At 37.3% G+C, this 20,208-nt stretch overlaps 1 protein-coding gene across 1 annotated transcript in view; it reads left to right on the top strand.

Moving 5' to 3' along the window:
• The window catches only part of LOC117386344 (serine/threonine-protein phosphatase PP1-beta catalytic subunit-like), a 40,265-nt gene that overhangs the window by 19,367 nt on the left and 690 nt on the right, over positions 1-20,208 (top strand). The window contains exons 2-7 of the mRNA XM_033983693.2: positions 10,941-11,072; positions 11,669-11,899; positions 13,302-13,406; positions 15,179-15,250; positions 17,646-17,797; positions 19,339-19,473. Of these exons, the coding sequence (XP_033839584.1) occupies positions 10,941-11,072; positions 11,669-11,899; positions 13,302-13,406; positions 15,179-15,250; positions 17,646-17,797; positions 19,339-19,473 (827 nt within the window). The remainder of the gene's footprint in view (positions 1-10,940; positions 11,073-11,668; positions 11,900-13,301; positions 13,407-15,178; positions 15,251-17,645; positions 17,798-19,338; positions 19,474-20,208) is intronic.

Raw genomic sequence — 20,208 nt, forward strand, 5'->3', positions numbered from 1 at the left:
TTTGCTTATGTTAAGATCCAAGATGGCGCCACTTACGGTCGCCCTGGTGATTTGGTGCGTTGTGTGTTTTTTGTTTTTTGTGTGTTTTTTCTGTGTCTGCGTGCTCTTACACCCGTGAAGAGCTCTTAACTATCAGAACAACAACTCCTGTTGATCTACTGCCAGTCTTTTTAGTAACCTGGTAAAATTCAAAGGTGAAACTGGGCAGCCTTGATTGTATGATCATGTTGTCATATTTTGTGTTAAAATTTAGATGAATGGTTAATAATACTTAATGGGTGAGGAAGTAATGAAATGAATATACATTGAGGCAAATAAGTATTTGAACACCCTGTGATTTTGCAAGTTCTCCCACTTAGAAATCATGGAGGGGTCTTAAATTTTCATCTTAGGTGCATGTCCACTGTGAGAGACATAATCTAAAAAAAATCTGGAAATCACATTGTATGATTTTTAAATAATTTATTTGTATGTTACTGCTGCAAATAAGTATTTGAACACCTGAGAAAATAAATGTTAATATTTGGTACAGTAGCCTTTGTTTGCAATTACAGAGGTCAAACGTTTCCTGTAGTTGTTCACCAGGTTTGCACACACTGCAGGAGGGATTTTGGCCCACTCCTCCATACAGATCTTCTCTAGATCAGTCAAGTTTCTGGGCTGTCACTGAGAAACATGGAGTTTGAGCTCCCTCCAAAGATTCTCTATTGGGTTTACGTCTGGAGACTGGCCACTCCAGAATCTTGATATGCTTCTTAGGAGCCACTCCTTTGTTATCCCGGCTGTGTGCTTCGGGCCATTGTCATGTTGGAAGACCCAGCCACGACCAATCTTCGATGCTCTAACTGAGGGAAGGAGGTTGTTCCCCAAAATTTTACAATACATGGCCCCAGTCATCCTCTCCTTAATACAGAAAAACACCCCCAAAGCATGATGTTTCCACCCCCATGCTTCACAGTAAGGATGGTGTTCTTTGGATGGTACTCATCAATCTTCTTCCTCCAAACATGGCGAGTGGAATTAAGACCAAAAAGTACTATTTTGGTCTCATCTGACCACATGACTTTCTTCCATGACTCCTCTCGATCATCCAAATGGTCATTGGCAAACTTAAGACAGGCCTGGACATGTGCTGGTTTAAGAAGGGGAACCTTCTGTGCCATGCATGATTTTAAACCATGACGTATAAGTGTATTACTAACAGTAATCTTGAAAACAGTGGTCCCAGCTCTTTTCAGGTCATTGACCAGCTCCTCTCGTGTAGTTCTGGGTTGATTCCTCACCTTTCTTAGGATCATTGAGACCCCATGACGTGAGATCTTGCATGGAGCCCCAGTCTGAGGGAGATTGACAGTCATGTTTAACGTATTCCATTTTCTAATAATTGCTCCAACAGTGGATCTTTTTTTCTCCAAGCTGCTTGGCAATTGCCCCATAGCCCTTTCCGGCCTTGTGGAGGTCTACAATTTTGTCTGTTGTGCATTTTGACAGTTCTTTGGTCTTTGCCATGTTAGTAGTTGGAGTCTTACTGATGGTATGGGGTGGACAGATGTCTTTATGCAGCTAACAAACAGGTGCTTCTAATTTAGGATAATAAGTGGAGTGGAGGTGGAATTTTTAAAGGGGGGGGTCAGAATTATAGCTGATAGACAGGTGTTCAAATACTTATTTGCAGCAGTAACATACAAATAAATTATTTTAAAAATCATACAATGTGATTTCCAGATTTTTTTTTAGATTATGTCTCTCACAGTGGACATGCACCTAAGATGGAAATTTCAGAACCCTCCATGATTTCTAAGTGGAAGAACTTGCAAAATCACAGGGTGTTCAAATACTTATTTGCCTCACTGTATATTGTGTCTTCAGTTTTGAACTCAGTCATGGATATTGGATTCATTATAACACTACACGATTACTTCAGTTGTATAAAAATTGAATATTGCTACAATCAGATCTAAGATACCCATTTATCATCTAGTGCACAGTCCACACACAGACTATGCTAATAGTTTGATAAGCCCTTGCTGTGGGAAATCTCTTCACTCCGCTTTACAGGCACATGAGTGAATGCCACTGTCCAAACGAGGCTAAATGTTTACAGCAGTATTTTTCTCTGAAATTGTTTTAAGCATAAATGAATGAGAAGTCAGAAAAACATTAACTGGTTTTGTAAATACATATTTTTTCTACTTACATTACTAAACCAATATAAATGCACAATATTTTCACTTTATTTGTTTAATTTTACACCCGAAATAACAAGGCTAAGACAACATAATGTAAAGTTCATTTTCGTTATATTTTATCTAAATTAAATTTTTTATCTGATGATGCATTTAATTAGCGATGTCAACAAAATCGCTAATTAACAAAAAAAGAGTTGTTGTTCTCAAACAAAAATGAACTTTTTTTATATTGTTGAAGTAATTTTGCTTTTCCTCACTACCTATATATTGTAAACCCTTTCAAAATGAGACCAAGGTGTGCTGTCTGCATCTAATTATAAATTATTTTATAAATTCATCTTATAAACTCATCACAGTGAATAATTAGGATGCTAGAAATGCGTTGAGGAATAACTTCGGACTAATTAATTTTGTTTTTTCTTTTTTGTGGTGATAGAAGACAGTATACAGCAAAACTATACAACATAAATCTGGAAACCTGTTGCCACCACAGCAGTACAGCAGCAGGAGTAGGAGAGAGGTAGAGGAGGGTGTGAATATCTATGCACACACATGCGCACAGTTTTATGTTCATTGTTCACACTGTAGTTGTACTGCTCTGTTCTCTGCTGCCCGGGCGACAGTCTGTTTAAGCTTTTGTTTGGGGATGAGAAGGTCAAAGGGCTTCTGTTACTATGTTTTGACCAGCCTAAGTGCCAAGTATGAAGTGAACAAGCTAACTGCTCACTAGATGCAGCCGTATTGGAGAGACAAGGGCTGAGACTTGACTTTGTTTGGTTATGATTTGATGTTAGCACCCCAATACTGTTGTTTTTTTTTTTTTCATGGCCAATGCCGATACCGATTGTTTGGAATCCAGAGAATGTGATGGCTGATTTTTGATGTAGGGCAAATTTTTAGTATTTTCCCAAAATAATGCAATTTAAATTTACTGCAAACTCACGCAGAGCCCTTTTTATTTTTTTATTTTTATTTTTACCACAAACCTATAAAAGCTGTGTAATCACCTTTTGTGCAGTGTGCTATTCACATTTAATTGTATAAATAAAGCTTTATGGGTACTCTTTTGAACCAAGGTGGCCAAAACAAAATATCTGCCTGTGTTGGAGATTTAAGGCCGATAGATGAAATGCTATAATACGCTAATAGGGGCTATAATATCAACTTGAAATAATAACTGTAGTGATCCTAGCACCCTGCTCTCTATACCTGAAGTCCACCTGTCTGTTTTCAATAAGATGGAAGAAAATCTAATCAAAATCTAATCAGATGAAAGAAAATCTACTCAAAATCAATCAACATAGGAGAAAAAGTCAATAAAGTTATTTGTATCGTCCAGCCATATTTTTATTCATAGTTTCAAAAACGTTTGCTTTGAGATTGGTGATTCTTTTCCTTCCTCTAAAAGGCAAAAATGAACCAAAACTTTGAATGAACCAGGTCACCAGTGAGAACTATTGTAATGCCTATCCTAGTGAACTGCTATCTTTATGAAACTAGTTGGTCAGGGCATCAGTGTGAACCACTGTGGTGATTTCTTTGCTCATTTATCAAACATCATAAACAACTGATTGCATAATTGAAGCCAAGTTTGTTGTCCACATATGTGTACGCCAGGTTCTAGGAGGTTAAGGGTACTATCACAACACTATCCTGCTAATGAAACTACTGCACATTGCATCAACTTTGTGAAATTGTAGTGTAATGTTTTGTATCATGCTTTTGTATATCTATGAAAAATGGTTGTGCATAAACGTAGTCTTGTGTACTGAGCTTTGGACAGGACTGTACTGCTAACCATAAGAAGAGTTTGAAAAAGGCCTGGAGAGATTGCTACATTACTTAAACTTGGATGGATTGGATATAAAACCTTTACAGGCATGTTTTGATGAGGAATGTTCTAACCTCCAAAAGTCAATTTAGCATACCTATTTTTATTTTTACCTATTTTATTTATTTATTTGAGGGACAATGCATGATAATGAACAGACATGATTCAAGATGAATGTAAACACACCGGATTATAGCCAAAGGCTAATTTCCATTCGTTGTCCCAGGGGCTGGGGTCACAAAAGAGTAAAAAACTTATGCATTTTTGCACAGTTCTCATAATTGCACATTACACTTATTGCACAATGCACAGATTGCACATTCCACACATTCCACATTCTACAAATTGCACATTCCACACATTGCACATTAAACTCATTGCACAGTTCCCATTATTGCACCATCTAAAATATTGCGCATTCCACTCAATGCACAGTTCCCATAATTGCACATTACATTCATTGCACAGTTCCCAGTATTGCACCATACAAAATATTGCACATTTCATTCATTATACAGTCCCCATTATTTCAGTCAGTTTGGCCATCCATTCAAGACAGATTTTATACCCACTTCGTTCATATTTGCCCATAAATGCAAATATGTCTCTATAGAAAAGTTAAAATCACAGTGCCACTATAGATGAATGCGTGTTTGGTTTCACCATAACCTGTTTTTCATTTGAGCTTTAAAAGAACTGTACACGGGCCATTCTCTCAGGGTTACCGGGAGACTATTCTACAGGTTCCCACCTTAGACAGATAATACATTCTGACCAAAGATGGTCTGTCTGTGGAGGATCATCTTTATTTTTAATGTATCCTTTAATGGTGGTGGTGCAAGGGAGTGCAAGACCTTATATGTTAGGCAAGCTCTTTTAAGGTTGACCATGTTGTTAAAGTCCAATAGTCTATGCTTTTCCAGAACGTGACAGTGGTGGTGGGATCAAGTATTTATCAAGTATTTTTAGGCTTCTTTTATAGAGGTTTTCAGTGGTTTTAAGTGTTGTGGGGCAGGCAAGAGACCAAGCTGTTAAACAATAGTCTGTGGGAGATGATCATAGAGTCAAAATAGATTTCAGCAGCACTCAGGTACAAAATTTTCGTCACATCCTGAATAACTTAAACATGAGACCTTTTTTTTTTTTTTTTTTTTAACGTGACTTTTAAAGGACGGACAATGTTAGGTCTAGGATAACGGCAAGGTATTTAAATTCTGGGACCAGATCAAGTTCTACTCCGTTGAGAAAGGCATTTGATTGCTTTAGTTGAGTATGAAGTTTTGAGAAGTACAGACCGTTTTTGTGGTGCTTAACAGGAGGCACAAGTCCTTAAGCCAGTTATGCACAGATGATAGGGCAGCTGTGAAGTCATCAGCGGGTTGCTGAACGTTTTTGGCTTGACTGTAGATGATTGCATTATCCGCATACATTTATGAGAATACATTTGGACATGCATTTGGTAAGTTATTGATAAAGAGGGAGAATAAAATCTGCCCAAGGATTGATCCCTGCAGGACATCAACATGACAGTCTAAACGTGAGGATTTTACACTATCATCTGCCACATACTGTTTCCTGTGTGACAGATACGATGCATCTGTCCAGGGACAACTGATGAAAAATAGCCTTTTGGCTAATTCTGGTGCATTTGCACCAATGCTATTAATGTACACTGTCCCTGTCAAATAAACAAACAAATAAATAAATAAATAAAATAAACCATTGAAGACATATTGTGGAGATGGGTGATCGGTTGTACAAGAGGATCCTTAAATTCTTTCAATACCTCCTCTTTTTTGTGTTTTTTTTTTATTTAAATATGTTCTTTCCTTAGTCTACTTCAGAAATGACATAATTTTGCTTGCTCTCAGAGTATTCTCCAGGTGGGACGTGTTTGACACCATCTTGTCTTGTTTGTAGCTACTTTACAGTCACACTGCATAGTAAACCTATGTAAATGTATATCTTAAAACTGTCTCAATATTTGTCCCCAGCCCCTTTTAAACTGTTTGGCTGTCCTTGTCCTGGCCTCTGCATTCTGTCTTGGAGCTGTGCTGACAGTCAGAGCAGCCTGACTCAGGGGGGGGGGCGGAGGGGTACGTGTGAGGGGAGGGACTGGGGGGTATATAGGGCAGAGGCAAAACAAGTGTGGTAAGGCAAAATGCGGGTGGCCGGCTAACATTGTGAGCATGTCTGTGTAGTGTCAGCTTCTTAGGGGAAGATTGTTTGAAATGGTACCCAAGGTTTTTGTACAAATGGTGAAATGAGGTGTGGGTGACTCCTAAATTAAGGTAGTGGAATGTAAAAAATAGACAGAGCAATACAAAAAAAAAATAAAGGTGCACCAAAATAACTTTTCTTGTGGAGGGTGGAGACATGTTATTGATTTACGTTGATTATTCCACAGTATGGCATTAAACTTCCCTACCTCCCTGGAAACAAGCAGACGACTCCACGCAGCCAGTTAAAAGTCAAGTCTCATTCTCGCAGGGTTGCAGAGAGTGACCAATTTGTGCACACATGCGGCTAAAATTTTGCCCAGTGCAACTAAATGTTGTTGTGTGCACCTGACAGATCTTCTTCACATCCCATAGCTTGTATCCTTTTCTTGCCTGTGCTCATAGCTGGACAACCAAACCGAGCCACAGAACATTGGCGTCATCACGCAGCACTGTTTGTTTACATATCATGCTGTCGCTTTAGTGGAGAAAATAAGATCAGCGGCATGACACATTAAAAAATTATGCAGATATGAGCACTGCTGTGATACGCTCCTCTGGGAGGAGTGAGGATAACCGGAGACAAGAGGCTGCAAAACATTTGTCTCTGTCCACAGTCCTTTATTGAAGGTAAGCGTGGATTTGCAGTGTGTTTTGGAGTGGAGTTTGTTCACTGTTTTCCTTGTATGAGGAAAATCAGTGCATCTGACTTGGCTCGTATACTAAAGTCATGCATGAGCAACCGTGCCATGTTTTGGCCCACCTCCTTCAACTGGGCCAAAGTCCCAACCTTGCCATGCCTGGGCATGGTTTGTTAAAAGAAAAAGCTTTAATTCACTTGCTCTCCCATCTCCCCTCACCTTTGTACAGATCGCTAAAGCGAGTGCAAGATGCTGAAACCAATGCACTCAGGTCACCACAGTGGTGGATTCGTGAATGAGATTGCATTTACCTTTAAAGAGCAGTGTCAAACCTGCAGATCCTTCAAACTGTGGCAATAGGCCCTAGCCCATTGTCCTCCCATTGATTTCCATTCATTTTAGTAGTAATAAAGATGGCGTGCTTGGATAGGGCTCGATGCCAGGAGTGTGTTTGGGGACATGAGCGCTTCGCGCTGCTTTTGTCAACATTTAGTCAATGGGCTTCCCCCATTGACTCAATGTTCAATCAAGGATTCACTCTGGATATACACATCAAGCAATGCCATAGTATCAGTACGTTCAAGCATCGATATAAAAGTATGATCTGGTCACAGTATCTAAAGGAAGAGTCCTCCTAATATAATTTCAGTAATCTTGCAATGCTGGCTTTGTATCTACCATTTCTTTACCATTGTTGGTGGTACAGACCTGTGCTGTATTGCTGTTCATTACCATTGTTGGTATTTACTGTCCGTTACCATTGTTGGTATTAATAACTTTCCTTACCATTGTTGGCACCTTATCCAATATGATGTAACACTTAAGTTGCATGAGACTAACTCATAGTCCCCAATGTAATCATGTAATACAATCATGAAAAGGAAGTAAAGTATGCTAAATTTAAGAAATAATAACAGAGGGGGTGGGATTAAATAAGTTTTCTTCTTCCCACTCCTTTTTGGGCAATCGGAGATACTCTTTTTTTGTGTGTGTTTTGCTTGTCTGTTTTTGTTTATTTTTCCTTGTCTCTTGTATCATTGTGTTGATTGATATCGATTGTGGTTGCCTAGGCTATGCAAAGAGAAAAGATGTCCATTTGCCCAAGACAAATAATAAAAAAAAAAGAATTCACTCTGCACTTTCCATAGTGAACGGTAAAGATCCTTAAAAGCATAAACCTCTCTTTGACTAGTTTTTGAAGTCAATATTTATTTGATAGCTTTTTAGTAATTAAACATATAGGCTTCAACTCATTCTGTTTTGTTTTAACTTAAAGAAAATGTAAATCCAGAATGTTATTTGATCAAATAAACAACGGAATAAATAAAATTAGTTATTCTTACTATTTAGTTTATACTACACACTCATTAAAGAAAACAAATATGAGTATGAATTTCATATCTTGGTAAAAGTAACTAACCAAGTTATTTATTTAGCCCTTATTGTTACAAAAATAAGCATCAGGTTGTTAGATTGTTAGTCTGGAGCCCTGTCTCAGTATATGGACAGGCCATGTCTCATGAAAGCTCAGAACCTCCAGAATTCACTCACTGAGCTGCAGAGGCTGTACTAGCACTGATTAATTGGTTTAGGTAGTGATGATTCAGATCAGAGAAAGCCAGGTTTAAACCAACCAGATATCAGCAGAAACTGGCAACCCAAATGAGAGACTCCGTAGACATTTATAGGCGTGAAATTCTTTATCTCTCCTTGTTGCTACAGCTCCATCACTGGGCTGCTCGCTGCTACCTGGAGGTATGTCAAATCGACCCCTCACATACAAATGAACCCCATATTAAATTACATAAAATTTGTAAATCAAGATATTTATGTAATTTATCTAGTGTTCTCATTAGTAGCATGTAAAAGAGGATGTTTTGTGGTCACAACGTGCTTACCAGAACCACACAGGTTCAGAAATGTCACCTGAAAGTTGGTTAGCCATTAACTCGCATACCAGTTTCATGTTAATTATGATCTAATATAAAACACCAAAAGGTTTACACAATTACTTTTAATGAGGCTTTGACCTAAATGTGGTTGATGGGTTGGTACCAGCTGAGACCTTCTGGATTATAAATGGCTATATGTAAAAATACAGGGGACAGGCTACAGTGTTCCAAAATCTTGACTTCCTGTCAACACACACAATAATCTCATTACTCACTCCTTTTTTGTAGCCAGCCATCAAGTACCAAAAGGCTACTCCTACCACTGCTACTCCTACTACTGCTACTACTGCTACTGCTATTACTGCTACTTCTACTACTGCTACTCCTACCACTGATGCTACTACTACTACTGCTACTACTGCAAGTGTGGGAAACTCCAGTTCTCCATTCACCTGCATCATAGACAGTGCCTCTGGAAGCATATTGTCATATTATTATTATTATTAATAATAATAATAATAATACATTTTATTTATAGGGCGCCATTCTGGGCACTCAAGGTCACCTTACATACAATATATATACATATACAGACAGTTAAAATCAACATTTATGAACATACAGTTAAAAAACATTGAAAAAGGACAGGGCAGGTGTGGATTATAAAGAATATGCCAGTCTGAACAAGTGGGTTTTAAATTTGGATTTGAAGTGTGAGAGTGTGTCAGTATTGCGGAGGTCAGGGGGGAGAGAGTTCCAGAGCTGGGGAGCAGAGCGGCTGAAGGAACAGAGAGATGGAGAGAGGAAGAGGAGCGGAGAGAGCGAGCGGGTATGGCAATATGGAGGAGGTCTGAGAGGTATGGAGGTGCAAGGTTATGGATGGCTTTGAATGTGTGGAGCAGGATTTTATATTGGATGCGGTGTGAGATGGGGAGCCAGTGAAGTTGCTGTAGGATGGGTGTGATGTGGTTGATGGATGAATTCTGAACCAGCTGAAGTTTATGGAGTGTTTTTTGTGGGAGACCAACGAGAAGAGAATTGCAGTAATCCAGGCGAGAAGTGACGAGGCTGTGTACAAGTACGGCTGTGGACTGTGGTGTGAGGGAGGGCCAGAGACGATTAATGTTGCATAGATGAAAATAGGCGGAGCGGGTGATGTTATTAATGTGAGAAGTGAAGGAGAGAGTGCTATCGAAGATGACACCCAGACTCTTAACCTGAGGGGAAGGTTGAGGAGGGGAATATTGTCATATTGTTTGGAGCCGGACGTCAATGTAAACTGTGTGTGTGGTTGCTCCCTCACCCTCAGTTATACAACAGGAAGTGACTCCAAAAACACCCCATGACACCCACCCTGGCCAGCAGCACCTACGGGAGCTATTTCTATTCCATCTGTTGCCTAAACTCTGTCACCCATATTTGCATTGAGTGTAGTGAGGAAAGGCCATGGAGGTGGTGTGAAGAGCTGATTCCTGGAACATAAGACTTGCTTGGAAATGTATTTAATATATAATCTATAATTACAGATTTTGGATAACTTACAATGTGTTTTTCATGTTTAATAACTTAAAAGAGATACCTTTTCTATTGTGGGTGTTCCACTTGCTTGCCATGTTATTGCTTTTTTCCACAGTATGGCATTAAACTTCAAACTTGCATTTATTCAGATTTAGGTGTCTTATTACTAAAATAATGGTTTGAAAACACATTTTTACGCGCATTTATACTGTGAGCGAGCCTCTCCACAGATCTGACTTGTTACATGGCTTAGTGGCATCATCTCCTTCAAGGTCAATAAAAGCATTGAAATCTTCAAGGAGACTAGAAGGTGATGGACCTTCTACCAGAAAAGTAACATAGTGTTCCTTTAAAATAGTCCCTGTGTCAAAATACAAACAATGTGTATCTTAGCTGCTAGCATTGAAGTTGCCTGGCTGAGGGTTGGATCGACATATTCCTCACTTTTTAAACTCATTCCTAGCTTCCTTATTATTCACAGCAATTAGTTTATTAAGTGATTTTTACATCTTTGCTGTGCACATTTCTTACCTCATGATAATGCTAATGATAATGCTAATGAATTCGCAATGTTTATCCTCACAGTATTCAAAATATTTAAATTGACATTGGGACATCCTTATAATTGTGCTGTTTGTGTGTGTGTACAGTGCGAGGATGCAGACCGGGGAAGATTGTGCAGATGTCAGAGGCCGAGGTGAGGGGCTTGTGCATAAAGTCCAGAGAGATTTTCCTGAGCCAGCCCATCTTGTTGGAGTTGGAAGCCCCACTCAAAATCTGTGGTCAGTCGTGTATTTAAATTTAAAGTTTTTAAAGTACTATAAGACTAGTAATGATAGCATAGCATAGCCGCTTTGGATATTGTAGGGTTAACAGGTTCAAATTCAGTGTCATCTATTGTGCTAGTTTGCATTTAGTTAGCTGCCAAAAACAACTATGTAGTAATGCACTTGTTCTTTTTTTCTGCTAGTTATCTATTAATATGTGATAACAACAAAAGATTTTTAAATAAAATTGCCAGCTCTTTTTGTTGATTATAATGTTAAAACTAAACATATCTTGTGCTATTTGTGTTTAGTTTGGTTGTTTATTGAATAGGACCTGTAAGAATAGTACCTATTATATATATTTTTCTGGCAGTTTAAATCTTTTTTTCAAAATCTAAATAATTTAGAGAAACTTTGTCCCTTGTTATGATTACGTTTGCTTGATATGGAATTACCTCTACGCTTGTCATATCAGCTGCCCGTGTTCAACCCAGTAGTAAAATTATAACTTCATCCAAATAACAAATAGCTAACTAAATAACCTGTCAAATGCACTTTAACTATTTTCTGATTGTCATGTTATGCTCCTCTATATCGCCATGTGTCCTCAGGTGACATCCACGGCCAGTACACAGACCTGCTGCGGCTGTTTGAGTATGGCGGCTTCCCTCCAGAAGCTAACTACCTGTTCCTGGGAGATTATGTTGACCGAGGAAAGCAGTCCCTGGAGACCATCTGCCTGCTGTTGGCCTACAAGATCAAGTACCCCGAGAACTTCTTCCTCCTGAGGGGCAACCACGAGTGTGCCTCCATTAACCGCATTTACGGCTTTTACGATGAGTGTGAGTGACCCGGACACTGTAAAAAGTCAATCTAGATTTATTTAAGTAGTTTTGATAAAAAAGAGAACAAGTTCATTCTAAACAGAATACATAAGGTAAGGAGTTTATAGTACTTTTCACAGACCTGTGCAGAGCTTTGCCGTGACAGTAAAGCCAACGATTAGAATACTAACACATACCTCCAGATTATCAGACAATAAAACACTTTATAATTAGATACAGATGGTACACAGTGGTCATATTTTGAACTACTTATATAATATATCTGTACTAGCGCGAGACAAATTTAGCTCAGATACACAGGTCCTTTTAAGTTGATGGATCTAGATTAGATTATAGTAGTAGTAGTTGTAGTTATAGAACAGTAGTTATTGTTGTAGTAGAATAGAAGTTGTAGTTATCATGTAATATTGTGTATTATGTACCCAATCATGTAGCTTTCTTTGCCATCTTCTAATAAGCTACCAACTGATTTGATTTTATTTAGGATTAGTCAACAGAACCTTCAACAGAAGCTCAGTGGACAGTGCCTTTCTGTACATGTTCTCCCTGGAGTCATTCAAGGCTTAGAACATACTTAATCAGTAAATATGCAGTCTGTATGGATTTAACCAGTGTCTAATGATGCCTAACCTACTTCAAATGCTTCACTTAAATCCTATTACGTGTTAACAGTTCTGGCATTTTTGGCCTTATTTCAGCAGGGTAAATAATTATTTTTGGGCAACCTATTTAAAGTTTATTCAGCAAATATCAGGGCCTGTTGACATTTTGTCATTTACTGCAAAATGTAGAGTCATCCCCAATTCATACTACTGCTGTTTTTGTAGATTTCCCAATGGGATGTATTTTACAATATTTTGTTCAGCAGGATTATTACTAAAACTGAAAATATTTAAAGCCACGGTATGTAATGTTTAGCCAAAAAATAAAAGCATGTTGTCTTGTTAATTTGTTTTTCTGGTTGTTTTTATTGTACAGAAAAACTGAAAAACATACATCCTTACGGTGATTGGGCTTGCGTATCCACAAACCTAACTCTTATTTCACATGGAAATGTTGTTCCTTTGGCTGTAATCTTCCACAGTATAACATAAAAAGTATCTGTCTCCAGGGTTGATATTTTTGTCTCAAAGCTAATGCTAATGTAATCTATCTCTAAAAACAGAAAAAAACTTTATAAAAATACATCTAATGACAAGTGGATTATGGATTTAAATACTGATTTATTTTAGTGCAACTCATATCCTCATATAGAATGAATGGAGCGGGAAGTGAAGATCTGCACTTTTTGAGAGAACCACAATTAGCTGGGCAGCAGCATGAAAAGGGCCTATTAGATATTATTGTAAAGTCCTTTATTTTTTGTGTTTTTACTGATGTCTGGTCTTGTGGTCCACAGGTAAACGTAGATTCAACATCAAGCTGTGGAAGACCTTCACGGACTGTTTTAATTGCCTGCCCATCGCCGCCATTGTGGACGAGAAGATCTTCTGTTGTCATGGAGGTAACCCTTATTCAAGCTAGTGTTTCGATTTACTAAAAATGAATAGGCTTGATACTCAATACCAATGTCAATATCGCAATTATAAAAATTCTTCTTTTTAAGACAATAGATACATTTGCAACACAAAATTGTAGGGATGCATCGGTCGTGATATTTAACGTCTGTGCTGATCCAGGACAATTCACTGGATCGGGTATCGTTTCCATGATGTCAGTTCAACCGATATCCTGGTTAAGCCCTTCATCTGAAGAGGTGTTAGAATCTCAATCTCAATTAATACATTTTTTTCTGTGTTTGAATGATTCTGGTATGATTCCAAATTCTCAAAAATTGATTTAAACTTGGGTTAATAACAGTATTTCTGCCATAGTAAAGTACCCCCTTTAAATTCACCTGACACACATTTTCTCATCCTCAGTAAACTGGGAATAAGCCTGTGCATTGTATTATATACATTTCAAAACACCTGTTATGCCACAAATTCATTAAAAACTGTTTTCATGTTTTTAAGACATTGTTTGCCACTGGACTCTCCACCGCTGCGTGCCTACTACAGCTACAACTTGTTGGAGCTCACTGTAGTATGAAATTAACTGGGCCTAGATAATTATTGAATAGATCTATTATTTTTATTGAATTATGAACTACTAAAATAAATACAACTAAATACAATTTTAGATACCTTCTTTCAGATTTTTTGATATAAGAACAATTATATTTTGTATGGATGTACAGTTTACATATAAGATTGTTGCAACAGGGAACTTGAAATGTGTACAATAAATGTTCTTTGTTTTTGATTGAAAAATAGCTTCAGAATTGAATTTAGAATTGTTTTAGAATTCTGGACTCCAATAATTGAAACTGTGTCACCAGGGACTTAAATATTAGTGGCCAACATCAGCCACTAATATTCACTATTTCGTGGCTGATGTTGGCCCAGAATGACTCAAAATGTTTGACCTTTTACAAGCTCTTCTGTAGTCACTTACAGGATAAATAACAGTTAGGTAACACAAGTTACCCAACAGTGTTTTGAGTCCCTACACTGAGTCCCTCCCTGTTTCATTCCCTACACGGGTATTGGTTTATACTGGTATATACTGGTTATTACTGTATATATTGGTTCATACTGGTTATTGGTTTATACTGGTTAATATTGGTTATTGGCAGATACATTAAGCTGAAGTATCTACATTGGTATTGGAACTGAAAAAGTTGGATTGGTGCATCCCTAAAAAAAAATTGTACTTTCTTTTTATTACCATGCAATCTTATATTAGTCCTGATATATTACTTCTGATTCTAAAAGGTTGCCCTATTAATGTGCAGTTTTGTGCTGTTTTTTGTTGTCCTGGTCAGTATTTTCATTAATTCAAGCTGCACAATGCTCTATAAAAACTGAAATGAAATTGCATTTTAAGTTGGTGCAACTATCAAATCACAAAGGTGCCAGTTATTTAGGAGACAGAAAGTTATTGCAAAAAACTAAATCTTTTTATACAAAATCTGTTTACCTGTATTTTAGACCTCTACAAACTTCAATATTCTGAAATACATGGGATTTTTGTATTAGTTTATCAGTTCATTTTTCTGCTTTGAAAGGTTAACACTCCAGTTATTTATGAATAATAAACAGAATCCTATTTTGAAGCCCTAAGGTGTATGAGCAAATAATGTCCATATACATTTGAACTGCTTTGCTATGTTGAGTTGTGCAAGAGGTGGTACAAACCTGTGTAATACTCCATATTTGTGTTGTTGATCCAAAGGCCTGTCCCCAGACCTACAGTCCATGGAGCAGATCAGACGTATCATGAGGCCCACAGATGTACCAGACACAGGTGGGGACTTTGCTTGGACTTATTTCTATTTTGGTACATTGTTAGCTATGAATTCACAATCAATCGGTAGACATTTTTACAGCAGGTTAGCAGTTTTGTCACAGTACTAAAATTTAAAAATCAATTTTGATATTAAGGAATGGGCTTTTGATACTACTATAATGAAAAAACAAATCTTTCTTGAGATAATAGAATGTCATTTTCAACATTAAATAGTACTTTCTTTTATATTAATAAATCTAAAGGTAGGTAGGTTTCATAGTGGTCCATGGGTGTATACACTTTACACTTGTTCTGATACAGCTCTGTTCAGGAAAGGTTTATTTCTGTCCTGTTGGTGTGACTTTTTTAGTATTGATACTTGCTCAAATACAGAGTATCTAGTTTTGATACAAGTTTTAGTATCAATTAGTATCTGTTTTTCAATACCTTTGACAAACTTTAGATTAGTATTGAGAAAAGGTTTGGGTGTAGAGTGGACCATTGAATCAAGAAAATACAATTTACCAACATCAGTAGCAAACGGTCAGCAAATTGATATATATTTTGTAGTTTCCTCTTAAATAATTATGATTATAACATATTTGAAATGGGGTGAGTGTCATGCCGGAGGACTCAGACGGTGTGCAGAAATCCAGTATCCACAGCCCTTTCTTTTAAATGGGACCATGACTACAGGGAAACACAGGGGCTTCAGTGCTTTAAGTTACTCGCTAGATGATTTCAATATGTGGCTTAAAAATAATCATACATCTCTTAAAAATCTGTAAATGGCAGAACGTGCCGAGAGCCAGTTGCATAGGTGTTTTGGAGTACTGTTCTGAAAACTACTGGTATAATATATTCCCATAAAATCTGCAATTTTGTGCCTCTTATATTGCTACAAAGAATACAAATGATGACTGTTTTGGAGTCATCTTAACATTTCAAATGACTGACTTCTAACCAAGTAGAGCCTACTGAGACGTTTTCCTAAAAAAGATCCTTAAGAGGATGTGAGAGGAGCCACGGTGAAATGTAGCCTTATAAGGACACAATACAGGGATTTCACTTAGCCAACAACTACACCAAATACCAATATTTGGTTTAAAGGACCTTTAAAGGTACGTTACATTACTTTGATGGTGGAGGGTCTGCTACCTGCTTGTCTTAGATATTACTTTGGCTGTAATGTTCCACAGTATAGAATTAAACATATTTATCTAGCATTTATTCCAGTAGGTCTTTTTATCCATCAGAAATACATACAAAAAAAGGCATTCTTACTGGGTAAAAGCAGACTTGCCTCTCCTCAGATCTGACCTGATTCAGCATGTGGACTCTTGCTCTCTCTAGTGGCCCTATTTGTTATTAAAAATTAGGACACGGTGGTCCATAGTGGTTTTCCACCATACTTTTTTGTATAATCATGCATAATATGCTAGTTTACCTATGACTAAAAGATTAATCAAACTTTGAATAGAGCAAATTACAAATTTTTGACGTACCATAATTTGCTCCAAAACATCAAAATCTTATTCTGCGTAAAAAATGCAAACTCTGTAGTTTAGATCATGACTAGTCGATTATTAAAAATATCATAGTTTTATATATATATATATATATATATATATATATATATATATATATATATATATATATATATATATATATATATATATATATATATATATATATATATATATATATATATATATATAAAAATCAGAATCTGTACTATACAGACATAAAAAAATATTCTATTTACTAACAGAGACAGAGGCATTATTAAATACATTCCACATTTTTATCAATTATACACCTTATTTGTAAATATTCTTTATTTAGTAGCCTTGAGTTACCATATTTTAACATTTTATTTGGTCGATAATGTATTTAAAACGTCCCAACTTACAATATTTTCCATTTGTTTGTCTAGTTGTCTAATTGAAAAAATAATGGGTGACCTTCACCCATTAAAAGTATTGAAAATACTGAAAATCAGTATTGAAAATCAGACACTAAAACTGATGTTGAAACTTGATACCAATTTGGACATATATCTATACTAAAAAAGTCACATCAAGAGGGCAGAAATGAACCTTTCCTGAATAGCTTTAGAAAGATCAAAACAAATATTAAGAAAACATAGACTAGTGCTTGCCCATGGACCACATGGGATTACACAGAACTACTACATGGTAATATAAAAAAAAATAAAAAATTTAATGCTAAAAGTCACATTCTATTCTCTAAATAAAGAGCCGAATCGATGTAGAGTGTAGAGTTTATTACTTAGTATCAAAATAGTTTAACATTTTGGTATGACAACACTAGTGACTTCTAAAATAATCGTTACTTGCAATTAGAAATGTATGGCTGGACCATTTTGGAAAAATATCTTGTGTTGTTCCAGGGCTGCTGTGTGACTTGCTGTGGTCGGACCCCGATAAGGACGTGCAGGGCTGGGGAGAGAACGACCGTGGAGTGTCTTTTACCTTTGGAGCAGATGTGGTCAGCAAATTCCTCAACCGCCACGACCTTGACCTCATCTGCAGAGCACACCAGGTCAGAGCCAGATACTCTACTGGGAATACCACAACATACTGAACGTTTATTCATATTATAGAGAAGGTAGAGACAGCATAAGGAGTGTTTGCCCAACGCTTATGGAAGTGATATGTTTGTAGTAGGGTTATCAAAAGTATTGAAAATCAGATACTAATCAATATTAAAACTACTATCAACATGATAACGGCTCAAATGAGCATCTAGATACTAAAAAGTCACACTCACAGGATAGACATGAACCTTTCCTGAATAGCTTTAGAATGATCTTGAGCTGTATCAGAAGAAGTATGACACACAAAAACTAGTATACACCTATGGACCACTATGGTGTAGTGGGGGATTTACACAAATATAACACCACATGGAAATATAAAAGAAAGTACTATGATTTTATGTTGAAAATTACATTCTGTTGTCTAAAGAATGTTTTTAATTATGATTGTGGTATCGGAATCTCTATTGAGTATCAAATCTTTCCTTAGTATCGCAATATTTTTAGCAGTGACAATAATTTTAGCAGTGACAACACTAATTTGTGATAAATATTACTTACATTAGTAGCAGGAAGTCCTTGAAGGCATTAACAGTATTACGTTTTTCAGCTTGCTTTGTTTTAGAGATGAGTGATCTATCAATTCCAGTATCTGTATCGGCCGATATCAGAGGGTATCAGCTGCTCCAGGCTATATAACTATATACAAGTTTAAAATAAATCATAACCATCATGGAATGTAGTTTTTGGCCCTTAACAATGTGGTTGCTTGGTTAAATAATCTGCTGCCAACCAGGAAATAAAATTTATAAAGAAAGATTTGTTTAAAATCTAAATACAATTATGTTATATTGTCTAATAGTGGAGCGTGAGATTGACAGGTGGATCGGTGCAGCGTCTGCAGTGATCCGGTCGCTGCATCGGTCCGTTGTGGTAAAGAAGGAGCTGAGCCCAAAGGCAAAGCTCTCGATTTACCGGTCAATCTACGTTCCTACCCTCACCTATGGTCATGAGCTCTGGGTAATGACCGAAAGGACAAGGTCGCGGATACAAGCGGCTGAAATGGGTTTCCTCCGTAGGGTGGCCGGGCGCACCCTTAGGGATAGGGTGAGGAGCTCGGTCACACGGGAGGAGCTTGGAGTAGAGCCGCTGCTCCTACACGTCGAGAGGAACCAGTTGAGGTGGCTCGGGCATCTGCTCAGGATGTCTCCTGGGGAAGACCCAGGACACGCTGGAGGGACTATGTCTCTCGGCTGGCCTGGGAACACCTTGGGGTCCCACCGGAGGAGCTGGAGGACGTGTCCGGGGTGAGGGAGGTCTGGGAGTCCCTGCTTAGACTGCTGCCCCCGCGACCCGGCCCGGATAAGCGGAAGAAAATGGATGGATGGATGGATGGATGTCTAATAGTTAGACAACTCACCACAACAATACCATTCTGATATTCAATCATGTCAATTCAATCATGTCATTTCAATCATTCTAAGTTTAAGTCTTTGTCTGCTCACAGTCTCACTGTAAACTCTTTTTTTTGTGCGTGGGCCCCTAGGTGGTAGAAGATGGTTACGAGTTCTTTGCCAAACGTCAGCTGGTGACTCTGTTCTCAGCGCCAAATTACTGTGGAGAGTTCGATAACGCCGGGGGGATGATGAGCGTGGACGAGACTCTCATGTGCTCCTTCCAGGTGAGTCGTCATATATAAAGCCTATGTGTTTGCTCCTGTCTTCATGTCTATCTATGGGGGTAAAGCTACTGGTACTATTACTAGTATTGCAATTTATTCAAATTAGTATGAATACTGAAAAATAAATCACATAAACAAGACATTTTCCGAATACATTTAGATTAGTTTTGATCTATATCAGATAGGACTATCATGATAATTACTATATCGACTCGTTCAATATATGAAAGCTGAACAATATATTTTGGGCCTCAGTATTTATCGTGAATATTTTTCTTTACAAAAGTGGCGAGGTTTTTGGGTTTTTTGTTGTAATACGATAAGATTTGAGTTGTGAAGAGGTGAATAAGTCTCTTATGGCTAATTATTTGTGCATTCTGCTATGTATTTGTTGCAGCTCTTCTCTTTTAATGCAACAGTCTATTTAAAAATGGTTTACTGGGATTAAGATTTAAATAATGCAAGATAATTAGTGCCGTAAAGTTGTTTCAATATTATCGTTTATCGCAATATTTCTCTGCAGCGATATACATCATGCTTCAAAATGTGTTATCATGACTGGTCTAATATCAGATCTGGCATGTTAACATGTTAACATTAATGAAACCATAATTTGGATAGAAAATTACATTCCAGTGTTGATGTGGTCAGCAAATTCCTACAATACTAAAGTAATATTATTATAGTATCAAAATTAGTATTGGCATTGAATTTAAAGGGCCTACCTATATAGAG

The sequence above is a fragment of the Periophthalmus magnuspinnatus genome, chromosome 18 (assembly GCF_009829125.3).
Source record: "Periophthalmus magnuspinnatus isolate fPerMag1 chromosome 18, fPerMag1.2.pri, whole genome shotgun sequence".
NCBI classification, from domain to species: Eukaryota; Metazoa; Chordata; class Actinopteri; order Gobiiformes; family Gobiidae; genus Periophthalmus; species Periophthalmus magnuspinnatus.